A 13,177-nucleotide genomic window follows, 5' to 3' on the forward strand; every position below is an offset into this window, starting at 1 on the left:
GCCGCCGCGGGCAGCGGGACGCAGCGGGCACCGGCACCGCCACGGGCGGGGGCGGCAGAGATTGACCTGGCACCGACCTGACCTGACCCGACTTGGGCCGGGCCACCGACACAGATCGGGGCCGGGGCACTAGGGATCGGCACCGGTGATCGGCACCGGAGATTGGCAGGCGACACCGGCACCCTCAACCGACCCTCAGCAGGTCGGCAGACCCGACCGATCCCCGCAGGGCCGCGCTTTCGCCGCTCCCGCCCCCGGTCGCTCGCAGCGCTCTCCCCGCCGAGCGGAGGCGGCAGCGGCCGGGCCCGGTGCCCGGGGCTGTGAGGGGAGCGGGCACCACACGGAGCCATGGCCATCGCCGCCGTGCCCGCGGCCGAGTCCCGGCTCTGCGGCAACTGGTAAGGCCGGGCCGGGGTCCGTGAGGGGCCGGGGTCCGTGAGGGGCCGGGGTCCGTGAGGGCCAGCCCCGGTGAGGGGCCGGGGGCCGTGAGGGCCAGCCCCGGTGAGGGGCCGGGGGCCGTGAGGGGCCGGGTCCGTGAGGGCCAGCCCCGGTGAGGGCCGCCCGGGGGTCGGTGAGGGTCGGACTCGGTGTGGGCCGTGCCGAGCCGACCCCGCCGGTACATCGGGGTACAGCTCCTTGGAAGGCGGTGAAATACCGGAGACGACCGTAGGGCCTTTCCGTGAGCGCTGGGGCGTCGCATTTCCCTTCTGAGTTAGAGGGAACTGAATAGAAACCGAAACGTTGGGATGGAAATCCAGGCTGGCTTTTCAGTGAGACCCGCACTAAATGCACGATTCCAAGTTTTTCTTCAGCAGTTCCGTGGCTCAGGAGCAGAAATACGAAGATAGGATCAGTAGGCAGTGTTGTTGTGGAGTTTTTTCTTTGATTACTTCACTCTGCAGAGCCCAGTGGCTGATACGGAGTCACCTCACAAATTTCCTCTCGAATTCAAGCAGCTAAAGAAATTAACTTTTTCTGTAGCTGTTTTTCCCCAAGAGACATCAGAATCCAGACAATTTCTTGCAACGTCAGCCTGGTTTGTTTGGTCTGTGCAGTTCAGTAGCTGCTGTTGGACTTTGTTGCTTTGCCAGGCTTTTGGGTGCCTGGGATCTGGCAGGGGAGGGAACAGCTGTGGGTTTAGCAAACAAAAGGTTATAAAATTAATGTAGGTGCTTTCAAGGTGGATTTCTTGGAAAGGGCATGATCCGTGTAGAAATGATGCTGATTGTGTGAGGCAGGAGTAAGGACTGAGCTCCAGGTGCCTCAGTTCCTTCTGGTATTTTTGTGTTTGAGAAAATGAGCATCTTAGAAATGGGGTGAATTGGGGAATTTGGAGTAAAATGAGGTGAGTTGGGGAACTTTGGGGTGCAGAGCTGTGTTGTTACTGCTGGGGCTCTGAGCAGCCTGCTCTGTGGAGGGTGTCCCTGTGAGCTTTAAGGTCTCTTCCAACCAAAACCATTCCATGGTTCCATTATCCTGGAACAGGATCTGTCAGGTATAAAAAAGCACTCTTTGACTGCTTTCCAAAGCAGTGTTTGACTTCTCAGAGCCAAGTTATTTTCAGGAAGAAACTTTTATCTTCTCAGACTAATTTATTAACTTGATCCCTGGCGATAACTTGTTTGTGCTGCAAGATTTGCCTTTCACATAAGGAAATAAATCCTCCTGGATTTTATCTGAATGCAGTGTGACTTTTGCATGTTAAATACGTTAATATCCACCTGTGCTGGTACCTTGAAGCCTGGCTGGGTCTTTCTCTACTGACTTTTAAACCATGAATTCATTGAAATCTTCCTTAGCATTATCTTTGTGTTGTGAACAACTGCTTGGATTTGTTGTCAGCGTGTTTCTGCTCAGTAACCTCAGCGACTTTCTCACAGCAAAAAGGATATTCCTGCAGTCAATTTCATCATCCATGAAATCCACTGTAGAAGAAATATTGAAATATGCCCCTACTGCAGCGACTCCATCCCAAAGTCTGAGATGAAGAACCACATTGAGTCTGAGCACGTGCAGGTGAGAGACATCTCTGCTCTGAAGCTGCTCATTTCTGTGGAAATTCATCTCATGAGGTCTCTTTGCTGTAGGTCACCTGCAAGTGTAGGATGAAGATGGAAAACAGCCTCCTGAAGGATCATGAGGTTGGTGGGTTTTATGTTATTGAACCCTTGAGGGATGCTCTGGTGTTTCACTGATTCCAGAGCCTTTCTGTCAGCCAGCACCTGGATTCCAGTCTGGAGCTTGTGCATCCTTTATTGAGGGATGCTTCCTGAACTCTCAGCCTCTGGGAGAAGGGATTGGAAACTGCCCTAAAGTCCTGAGCCACTCAGGGCTTCGTATCTAAGGGGTATCTGTGATAATTGGTGATTTTTTTTTGTCCTTGCCAGTTGAAAAATAGCTATTTAAAGTATGATTGACTTGACTTTTTTCATTCCTTTTCTGTTTCATGTTTCTGCTGGAGCCATTATGTGACTTTTAATAACTCAATCTGTCCAAACAGACTTTAAAAATAGCCTGTAAAATAAACTAAAATAGGCCAGAGTGGGATTTTCTGAGTTCTGAATCCCGTTGGCTGCTGTCACAGACAATCTTGTTATAAATGTCATCCCTTCCCTTCCTGTGGGCTCCTTTAGAGACAGCTCTGGAACCACCACCTCAGCCTGCTGATTGCTGAGGGAAAAAGGATTTTCTTTGGAAATCTGTCCAGTTCTAAACCCTGGGAGTAGCTAATCCTGCCTGTGTGTGCGTGGTGCTTTTGGATTATAGAGCAAATGATGATGTTTTATTAGTGCAGCATCTGCAAATATCACACATTTTATCTGTTTTTAACCCCTTCTGAAGGGGGTTCATTGTGGGTAAAGAACATGTCCAAGCAGTTCTTGTTGAGCCGTAAATGAGGTGTAAGTCTGTTCCCTAAAAACCAGTGTGGATTTTAGCTGGGCTCATGGAATGCAACTGGATTTTGGGTTGTACCTAAAACACCAAAGAGCCTGGACAATCTGCCCACCTTGGTGGAACAGACCTGTCCAGCATCTTCTCCTTTGGCTCTCCAGGGTCCTTTAGCACATCAAACCACAGCAACATAGGTATAAACACTGTTGTGGTGGGATTTATCCTTAAGCCTGAAGGGAGGAGAAAGGAAAATCCAGAAAGCTCCACGTGACCCTGGCAGACTTAAAACCATGTCCTGAGCATCTGAAGAGCTTCAGCTGCCGAGTTTGTGCCTCCAGCACATCCTTGTTGCATTCCCACATCGTAGCTTACTCCAGGTCGTTCCTTTGGATGTGGCTGAGGACACAGCAGAGCTCCAAAGCTGAGAAAACTCCGCGTTCCCATGGGAAGAGTAACCCCGTGTGTTTTCCCAGGCGTCCTCGTGCCCCCTGCGCCCCGTGCTGTGCCAGTTCTGTGACATCCAGCTGGCCTTCAACAAGCTGCAGGAGCACGAGCTCTACTGCGGGGCCAGGACCGAGCCCTGCGGGCGCTGCGGCCGCCACGTCCTGCTCCGGGAGCTGCAGGAGCACCCCCGGGTCTGCGGGGCTCGGGAGAGGGCAGCCAAGGGCAGCGGGACAGCGCCGGCAGCCGGCAGCGACGGTGGAGCCACGAGGAGCCCGCGGGGAGCAGGTACCGGGGAGGGGCTTGGGAGGAGCCAGGGCGGGGAAAGAGATTTAGAGGGGCTGTGGGGCAGAACGGGGGGGGCAGAACCCCTTAAGGGACACATCTGCAGGGACAGGACCCCTTAAGGGACACAACTGCAGGGACAGGACCCCTTAAGGGACACATCTGCAGGGACAGGACCCCTTAAGGGACACAACTGAAGGGACAGGACCCCTAAAGTCAAAACCCCTAAAGACAGAATCTTAAAACACAGAACCCCTAAAGACAGAACCCCTAAAGACAGAATTTTAAGACACAGAAACTTAGGGACACAGCCCCTAAAGACAGAATCTAAAGGGATCAGAACCCCTAAAGACAGAATCTTAAGACAGAAACTTAGGGCCAGAACCCCTAAAGAGAGACTCTTAAGGGCCAGAACCCCTAAAGACAGAACTTGGGAAAGAACCCCTAAAGAGAGAACCTTAGGGACAGAATCTTAAGGGACAGAACCCCTAAGGACAAGAACCTTAAGGGCATTCGCAGGAACAGCACAAAGAAATCAAAAGTGAGAAAAAGTGGACAAAGGAAGAAGAACTGGCTGCTCATTTGGTAGCTGGTCCAGGTGTGAGGTTTTGTGATTCCTTTCTGTGCAAATACAGGATAGTGAATGTTCCAGAGGCACCAGGTGGGAATGTTTACCCATGGGATGAGCTGTAAGCCAGGAGTGCTGAGGTGCCTGGGATAAAAGCCCAGTAGCTTCATTTTTTTTTTTTTTTGTCTCAAAGTACCTGGTTTAAAAATGAAACTGGAGTTGTTTGCTCCCTGTAATTTGGGCCATGATTTTTCTCCATCCTCCTGGATTTGTTAGAGGTGCCCTTGGCTTTGAGATGCTGAACTGCAGGAGAACCCTGGGGCTGAGTCTGATGTCCAGAGGGAGCTGCTGGTGGCAGGTTTGATGTTCTCCCAAATTTACAGTATTTGTCTTTGGAAGGGGATAAGCTAGAGAGACCTGAAATCCTTCATTCCCAACTTCCTGAAGACTGGAATGATGACCTGGACTATGTGTTGGCTCTCAGCCTGCAAAGTGAGAATAATCCTCACCATAATACTGCAGCTGACATTCCCAGGGATTTCTGGGAATACGACTACACCAAAGAGCCTGGACAATCTGCCCACCTTGGTGGAACAGACCTGTCCAGCATCTTCTCCTGTGACTCTCCAAGGTCCTTTAGCACATCAAGCCACAGCAACATAGGTATAAACACTGTTGTGGTGGGGTTCATCCTTAAATTTGAGGGGAGGGGAAAAGGAAAATTTATTTTGGGAATGTTAAAAGATTACCTAGGTATTTTAAAAGGTGGAAATCAGTCATTTTGAGACTCCTAAAGCAAAGCAGCAAGTGAAAAAATAAAAGCTTATTAAAAGTAGTGGGTCTCTAACCTTGGTGTATGGTGGGAGCCCAGGTGGGGAACAAGGTTCTTGTGGAAATAAAAATGGTGGGAAGGAGGATCTGGGGGGAAGCTGGGGTGCAGCTTGTTCTGAGAGGAGAAATGGCACCACAGGGTTTGGTGATGCAGCAGACCCCACAGGTGTTTTCACCAGACTCCACAGAGGATGTAACCTTCCTTCTCTTGCAGACAAGGAGATGATCATGTTGCCCTGCGAGTTCTGTGAGGAGCTGTGTCCTGCTGAAGATCTCATCCTTCACCAGGTTTGAGAAATCCTTGTGTCTTGGGGTTTGCAGTGAAGACTTTTCTGTGGCTGTCACTGAGAAGCGTGTGGAAGGCTGTGGGTGACATGGGGAGAACTCTGGCGTTTGGGTTTTTGCCAGGGAAAGTTGTTTTCAGTGCCCCCCTGGCTCATCAGGAAAGGTGATTTTTCCATGTTGTTTGTGTAACAGACAGGGTGTAACCCAGCAAGTGCCTTTGCCTCGTTCAGTAAGAGAAGTTCTTCTCCAAATCCATGGGAATACAGTGGTCTGCGAGCTGGGGGGTCCAGCAGCCACAGGACTGGCCCTTCATCCCAGCCCCAGGCTGTCCAGGCAGAAGGAGACATCATGATTCCATGTGAATTCTGTGGCATCCAGCTGGAAGAGGAGATTCTCTTTCATCACCAGGTACTGAACAGGACAGGCTCTGGTGGGTCACATCCTATTGTTTGAGGATGGGCCCAATCCCAGGGGCTCTTGTGGCACATTCCAGGAATTCAGGGAGCTGCCCCTGGCTCAGATCTTTCCACACAAAGCTCTGGGATCCATGTGAAGGGTTGTGCTACACTGAGGCTCCTCCTGAAAAGTACTGGATTAATTTGAAAGCTCTTGTAATGAAACAAAAGGGCCTGGAGTTGCACAATCAGAATGTTTGAATCACACAGAAAATGAAGTTGAACCCTGGATGAGTCAGCTGAGGGAAGAGAGGAGCACAAGGGTAAAACTGGGTGGGAGGGGAAGTAGAGAACAGACTCCAGCCCTGGAGGGGCGTGCCCAGGGAAGAGTCCTCTGGAATCTGCTGCTGCTGCAGACAAGATGGGAGAATGCTGAGCTCACCCATTCTCTGTGTCATGGTTCATCCACATTCCTAGTCCCAGCAAACTGCTGAAGCTGGGGTTGGGTTGGTGGTTCTGGGCCTCTCCTCTCCTGGGGGACAGCAAAATCTCTTCTGGGAATGAGATCTGATCAAACTTCAGAGCTTATCCCAGAATGGTTTGGGTTAGAAGGGATGTTGACGCCCATCCCATCCCACCCCCTGCCATGGGCAGGGACACCTTCCAGTAACCCAGGGTGCTCCAAGCCCAGTCCAGCCTGACAGGGGGATGGAACTGGATGAGCTTTAAGATCTCTAAACCATTCTGGGATTCCACAATATCAATTCCCTACTCACCTTAACATCCCCAAGTGCTGCTGCTCCGCAGTGTTTTCCCAGGAATTTTCACCTGAGCGAGCTTCACTTGACCAGCACTGTGTGTTCTGCTGCAGCACCACTGTGACCTGCGCCCTGCCAGCCCCACAGGTGACAATCCAGCTCGGGAGCTGCCAGCCCAGCTCCATGGGGACAGACAGGAATCGCCAGAGCCGGCTCGGCGGCGCATCCGGCACCAAGGTTTGGGTGTTGCCTGAGCTCCCTGGGGAGATGCTGTTACCCTGTTCTCTCTCAAAAATCTTCGTCCTGTGCTCTTGGTCTGGGTTTAGGGAGGGAGGATTAAATCACTGGAGCTGTGTCCTTGGGGATCCTGGGGTGGACACTGGGGTCGTTCTTGATGCTGAAGTTACTGTTCCTGTTCAGCTCCACGTCCTGTCCCTGCAGGAGATGTTTCTCCTTGGCACGCAGAAGGCTCTGGGAAGCTGGGGCTGTGCCCTGCTGCAGGGACCAGGCTGAGGATGGAGGTGGCCAAGGCTGGGAATGCAGCGTTGTCCCCTCCAGGGAGAGCCGGTGACGCTCCGGCTGCGCGGGGCAGGCCCGGGAAGGGGAGTGGCAGCGAGGGGACACGGAAGGACAGAGGTGACTCTGCAGCTGGGACAGCACCCCGGGCAAGACCTGCTCAGCACTTCCAGGCAGAAACCTTCACTTCCAGCTCCTCCAGAGCTTCTCCAGCCCAGCCAAGGTAATGCCTTTGCCTTCTGGTCCATTCCCCTTCTTATGGTGCAAATCTGGATCCCCTTGGCTTTGCCTGTGGCTGAAAAGGTTTTCGAAGGCTTTCAGATTCACCCAGTTTCATTTTGCTGGTGCTTATCTGAGTTTCAAACAACAAATTTAGGTTTTTACCTCAAAATAGAACAGACCCGCTGGTCACTGGGATAAAATGTAGGTTAAGGCCTCAGTACCTGTCCATGGGAGCACTCTGCTCTCACTGGGCTCTGAACAGGAGCTGGTTCTGCTGCTGAAACATCTGGGCCAGGGTCAGAGGAGACTCAAGGGCCTCTCCCTTGACCTTTCCTGTCTCCCTGCTGTGCTGTCCTGTGTGTATCCAGCACGGGTGGCTTTGCCTCCTCTGAAGGTGTCCCTGTCCCTGTCCCGCAGCTCCAGCGCCGCAGGAGGAAGGAGCCTGGGGCTGCCGGACGGGCGCAGCGGCCTCCGGCGCCGGAGCTCCAAGGTGAGGCTGCAGGAACAGCTCCTGATGCTTTTGCCAGGACAAGGAGCTGCTTTTTACAGCCCTCCCTTAGGAAGTCATATTGAGAACAGCATTTTTCTTTTCCCCCTCCCATAAGGCAAAAGCCCAGAGCCCAGCAGCCGGACACCCGGAGGAGTGAGCCAGTGCTTGTGGAAAACGTGGAGCACCCGGCCCTGCCCCCGGGCTCTGCCAGACCCCTTGGTCCAAGCACAAGCAAATTCTGACACTGAGCTTCAGTTTTTAGGCAGTGACCATTTTCTAAATCTCTTTTTAATCTGTGAGAGCAAACTTCAGGTTTTTATGTCTCTGATCGCCTCAAGCACCACCCCCAAGGCATCAAATTGAGTCTCACCTTGGGCCCCACCTGAGTTCTGTGTCCGTGTGGGCTCCTTGTGCTACCCCAAGTTGTGGGTGCGTCCTGCCCTGGAATGTTCATGGACAGCTGGTGACACCAAGAGGGAGCAGTCAGTGCTCCAGACCTGTCCCACGCAGAGCAGGCTTGAGGGGCTGGGGCTCCAAGGCTTCTCAGTGCTGCATTTTCAAGTTTAAAGCTTTTTAAGTTTCTTGGAATAAAATTTCTCTGATGCTGTCCCAAACAGTTGTGCAGTGCCATCTGTCCCCTGGGGTGACACAGGAGCACAGCCCCTGGCTGAGGATCCATTGCCCCTGTTATTCCCTGCCCTGGGTTCTGTTACTGTTGGAATCCCTGGGGCTTTGGGAAGTGGAGCAGAACCTGGATAACACCCGTGAGCATCAGCCTAATTAAGGAGGTGCAGCAGATGGCACTGGCAGGGCTAATTAGCCACCCCTGGGGCAGGGTCATTACCCAGGCCTTGTCTCAGGTGCCAGCTCCATCCCACTGGAACAGCCCAACAAAGGCTGGAGGGAACTCCCTCCTAAAATAAAGACATTTTACAGATGCTCCCACCAAATGTGTTTATTTAGACAAGAGAAGAAGAATAAAAGTATTTAAAAACAGAGGGACACCAACACTCTGGTTCTTCCCATTCCTGGGGAGAAGAGCTGTGGGAAGATCAGGGAATGGGAGCTGGTCCCTGATGTTTGGGACGGATAATAGGATGCTGTGGGTCAAGAATCATTAAGTATGACAAATAATTAATGACTGAGGTGGCAGAGCCTGTGCTGTGCCTCAGACACAAGGAACATCCCAGAGGAACAACCTCAGCAGTGGCTGAGGTGCTTCCCTTTGCTACAAAATGCTGATGTTGTGCTCCAAGCACACACAAAGCCCAGAGAAGTGGGATTCCAGCTGAAAGCTGCAGCTCCCTCTCTCCCCCTGCTCCTGTGCCTCAGGCAGCTCCAGCAGCAGATCCCATTCCCTGCAGCCCCAAAGAAGGACACGAACACCTCCAGGGATGTTAAGAATCTCCTTTATGCAGGTGTACACTCGATGGCCAAGAGCACTTACAGGTTAATGCCGTGTATGGAACCGAGATGGACACACACCAAGCTAGAACTAATACCCAGCTCCAGAGTTTTTCCATTGTTTAGTATAATTTTACATTCTGAATGAATATATATTAAAAAAAATAATAATAATCATCACAAACCAATCTTTGCTTCGACAAACAAGCCTAGTACAGACAATGTCAAGTTCATTTAAAGCACGAGGAATTAAGGATGATTAGAAAAGCTTTAATTAAAAGGCCATTTGAGCCACAGCTGAGGTGCTGCAGCACTTCCTTCCCAGGAGCATGGAATTAAAAAAAAAAAAAAAAAAAGCCAAAAATCTCCCACAATTCCTCTTGTGGGGCTCATCCTGTTCTCCAGAACAAACCGAAGTCGATGGAAGTTGGTTATTGGTGCGACATTTGTCCTGTAGAAGAAGCTTCATTTACACCCCCAGGTGCAAACGGCAGCGACGAGAAGTTCGTTATTTGTAATCATAAATAATTAACTGTAATAAATACGGGTCAAGTAACGTTCCAGCACACGCCCGGGGCCGGGTGCAGGTGTGCTCCACTCGGATGTGCTTCCCAAAGGAGCACACACACAGCAGCAGCAGTTTCTTACTCACAGCTGGAACTGGAGCCTTGGGAACCGCTGGCACACGCAGCCCTCTGGGATGGCCCCTCGGCATTTCGGGATTGGAGCCCAGGAGAAGCCCAGAGAGAGCCCAGCCCGGGGCCACAGCTCTGCCACGGAATCCAGCCGGCGTTCCCCACCTTTCCTGCCTGGGAACAAACCGGCTCCAGGCCGCCCCTTCGGCTTCCTTTTCCCTTGGTCTTTGTAAACTCCAGGTGTTCCCGCTTGCTCCGAGTGGTTTCTGAGCTACATAAACGCTTCTACCAAGAAATGGACGAGATTCAAGAGTAAATATTCTTCCTACACGGATCTGTTCCCTGGACAGGGCAATATGCATTGGGAGGGTAACAGCTTCCTAACCACGGGGTTGGGAGACTCCGGATGCCGACGACTACCTACGAGTGCTGCACACGCATTCCCATTCCCACTCGCTCACGGAAGAACAAGGACACCCATCCCGAACTCACACGCCTCTCCCGCATCCCACGCGCTCAGCGTTCCCACTATTCACAATAATGTACAATAAATACATCTGGGATTCCCGGGAGCTGTTCTGGAGCCAGGGGACACCGAGCTGAAGGTTCAGTCACCTCAGCCGGAGCCTCCCGGGCGGCTCCGCGCCGGCACTCGGCTCACGGACAGCACCGACGGATTCTGGGACGCTCTCTTCCTCAGAATTCAGGATCCGAGGGATCAGCAGAGCTGGAGTGTCCCAGAAATCCTGCTGAGGGATGAGACACCTGTGGAGGGGCTGCTCTGAACCATCCAGAACATTCCACGGAACACCAGTGGAACGTGGTGTTGTTCCTGCTCCGCAGCTGCCTCCCAGCTTTCCACACAAACAGGAGCTTGATCTTCCAGCGGGTGACTTCACCCTCCTGCCGGGTGTCAGAAGTTTTTAAGATAATTTGCTCTTGGATCAAAGATTTTTGAGTACAAAAACGAGTTCCAGGTGTTTGAGCACCCCCTGGTTGTTCTGAGAGCTCATTGGGAAATGGGATAAAGTCCCGGATTTTTGGGATGGACTGTGATATCTTACACCCTTTGGAGAGAAGCTGTTTTGTTCTGCTCACATTTTAATTACAATAAATTATTTTGTTGCTAAGCAAAGCAGACATTCAAGAACATCTAGGGCAGGAACCAATGGAATCACAACCCTTTCACTGTTCTATTGGAAATTTTCCCAAAAGTGTGGAGCTGAACCCCCCAGTTCCCTGTGGCAGCCCCCATGTGCTTGGTCAGAGTTTAGAAAAATTTCAAGGAAAGTGGTGGAAAGGTGGAAAAGCAGTTTGGCAGCAAAGTTCTGCTTCAAACCTCAAGCAAGTGCCACAAATCCTGCCTGTGCTCTGCACCTGCCCATGCAGTGATTCCCTCCCCACACCCAAACCTGGCACTTTTGTACTCAAAAACCTCTCGGGGAGAGCGATCCATGAGCCTTCCCCTCCGAGGGCTCCCGGCCTCGGAATGCCCTCCCTGCCAGTGGTGTTTGCACAGGGCAGACCATTGTGGATTACAAAATTAGAAATGTACAGGTGGAAAGGTTTTTTCCCCCAAATTAAATTATACACAAACCGGTCTTTACTAAACTATCCTACAAATATTCCACAAACAAGGCAGCAAAAGAACCAGTCCACCACAAAGTCTACGAATACAAAATGGAAGTCTTCCGGGAATTACTGTAATGGGAACGAAGGTTCAGGAAATAAATTAACCCCCAGCTCATCCCACGGGAGGTGCTGGATGGGAACTGAAGGGGTTCCACTGGGCAGAGTCACGGAGTCTCCTCCAGGCATCCCCTGCTCCTGCTCAGCCGCTGAGCGGATCCTCCCGGTAGTGGATGGCGTAACGGAGCTTTTCCAGCATGATGTCCAGCGAGGAATACTGCGGCAGCTTGATCATGAACATGCACGTCTCCACTCGGATGTACCGGGAATCCGGGGAACCTGCGCGACAGCCACGGCAGGGGTTAACGCCCAGCCCAACACCTCCTTCCTCAGGGGATCCAAAATCCAATCCCTCCCTGTCTCTCCAATCGTAAATGTTTTGTGCTTCTCTCCCATCAGGCCTCATGCCAGTATTTTTACAATAGTTTAATGATTTTAAAAGCATTTCAGACAAATAGAAAAGCCATCTCTGCATCTCTAAAGGGCAAAGTTCTGTGGAATCCCAGAACAGTTTGGGTTGGAAGGGATCTTAAAGCTCCAGTTCCACTCTCCCACCATGGGCAGGGAACTTCCCACTGGATGCAGTTCACATTTTATGTGAGATTTTAGCTTTACATCATTTAAACCCCAATTCTCTCCTGATTTACCCTCATAACCACCTGCCCCTCTTTGTCCCTGTTCATTAAACACCAGTTAAAGGGGGGCTGAAGGCTGGGATAGAACAGAAGCAGCTCCTTTCCCTCGGGAAGCGGCCGTTCCGTACCTGCGGCGCCGTCGGGGGGCGCGATTTTCATGGGGTAGGGGGGGACGTGGGCGGTGTCGGGGCCGCCGTCCTTGCAGGGGCAGGTGAAGGGGATCCTCTCCTGGTTACAGGCAAACTTGATGAACTTGCAGAGCTCCTCCTGAGTGAACATCTCCAGGGCGCTCCAGAAGAACTCGATGTGCTGGTCGGTCTCCATCAGTCCCACCTGGTACATGGTGTGTGCCTGAGGGGACAGGGACACGTGTCCACTGCTGCTCACCTCTCTCCCTTCAGGAACCTTCCCCACTACACTTTTAAATAAAGGAAGTTCAAACTCTTACTCCTTTCTGCACAAGCCCCACCCTATTATTTCCTGAATCCAGTGAAATCTTAATAAACTTCCCTGGGGGCAAAGGGATGTCCAAGCAGTTCCCCAAGGATGTCCTGGCTGAGGAACCAAAACCAGAAGATTCTCCCCTCCCACCTTCCCATGGCAGGATCCCCCTCTGTGTCCCACAGGAGTGTGGCCAAAGCACCTTGAGGAATTCCAGGTTGATGTAAGGAAGGCCACAGGTCCTCAGCTCCATCTCCAGGGGGGTGAGTGTGGTCAGGAGCTGCAGGGGGATGATGGAGCCCAGCCCTGCCCTCACTGCTGTCATGCACTCCGGGGTCTGCAGCTCCCGCATCCGCAGGCTCCGGATGGCGGCTGCGTACACATCCTTGTTCTCCCACCTGCAGGGGCAGAGACCTGGCATGAGGGAGGAACACCTGGGAGAGCCCTTGAGCCCCACCTGTGTTACATATGGAAGGGTCTTATGGAGAGATCCTGATCTGGAACAATCCAGAGTTAGCAATACACACTGCATTCCGATGATTCCCAGTTAATTCTGCTGTCCTCCCACCTGCCCATCCCTCTGGGAGCCCCCACAGCTGGGACCAGCCCTGCTCCTCTGTCTCTTACAGAGCCAAGCAGCACCACTGACCCCAAGTTCTACCAACTTCTCACAAAACAAAGCTTTCCCAG

At 52.1% G+C, this 13,177-nt stretch overlaps 2 protein-coding genes across 8 annotated transcripts in view; one reads left to right on the forward strand and one right to left on the reverse strand.

The window, feature by feature from the left end:
- Positions 1-11: 11 nt before the first annotated feature.
- Positions 12-8,297, forward strand: TRAFD1 (TRAF-type zinc finger domain containing 1). 3 transcript variants are annotated; one of them, XM_041410095.1, is made up of 11 exons: positions 12-398; positions 1,881-2,016; positions 2,088-2,141; positions 3,366-3,621; positions 4,586-4,849; positions 5,232-5,305; positions 5,495-5,710; positions 6,569-6,692; positions 6,876-7,194; positions 7,611-7,683; positions 7,799-8,297. In XM_041410095.1, the coding sequence occupies exons 1-11, from the start codon at positions 349-351 to the stop codon at positions 7,838-7,840; spliced, it is 1,608 nt and encodes a 535-aa protein (XP_041266029.1). In that variant the 5' UTR covers positions 12-348; the 3' UTR covers positions 7,841-8,297. The 3 variants fall into 3 exon arrangements, with proteins under 3 accessions (XP_041266029.1, XP_041266030.1, XP_041266031.1); XM_041410096.1 differs by having other exon boundaries at positions 6,897-7,194; XM_041410097.1 differs by having other exon boundaries at positions 7,014-7,194.
- Positions 8,298-9,075: 778 nt separating this feature from the next.
- Positions 9,076-13,177, reverse strand: part of HECTD4 (HECT domain E3 ubiquitin protein ligase 4) — a 65,788-nt gene continuing 61,686 nt past the window's right edge. For all 5 annotated transcript variants that reach the window (XM_041410092.1, XM_041410090.1, XM_041410091.1 and 2 more), the window contains 3 exons: positions 12,690-12,885; positions 12,175-12,397; positions 9,076-11,690 (listed from right to left, as the gene is read on the reverse strand). In XM_041410092.1, coding sequence (XP_041266026.1) covers positions 11,554-11,690; positions 12,175-12,397; positions 12,690-12,885 — 556 coding nt within the window. In that variant the 3' untranslated portion in view covers positions 9,076-11,553. The remainder of the gene's footprint in view (positions 11,691-12,174; positions 12,398-12,689; positions 12,886-13,177) is intronic.

The sequence above is a fragment of the Onychostruthus taczanowskii genome, unplaced genomic scaffold (assembly GCF_017590055.1).
Source record: "Onychostruthus taczanowskii isolate IOZ18803 unplaced genomic scaffold, ASM1759005v1 scaffold32, whole genome shotgun sequence".
In the NCBI taxonomy this organism is placed as follows: domain Eukaryota; kingdom Metazoa; phylum Chordata; class Aves; order Passeriformes; family Passeridae; genus Onychostruthus; species Onychostruthus taczanowskii.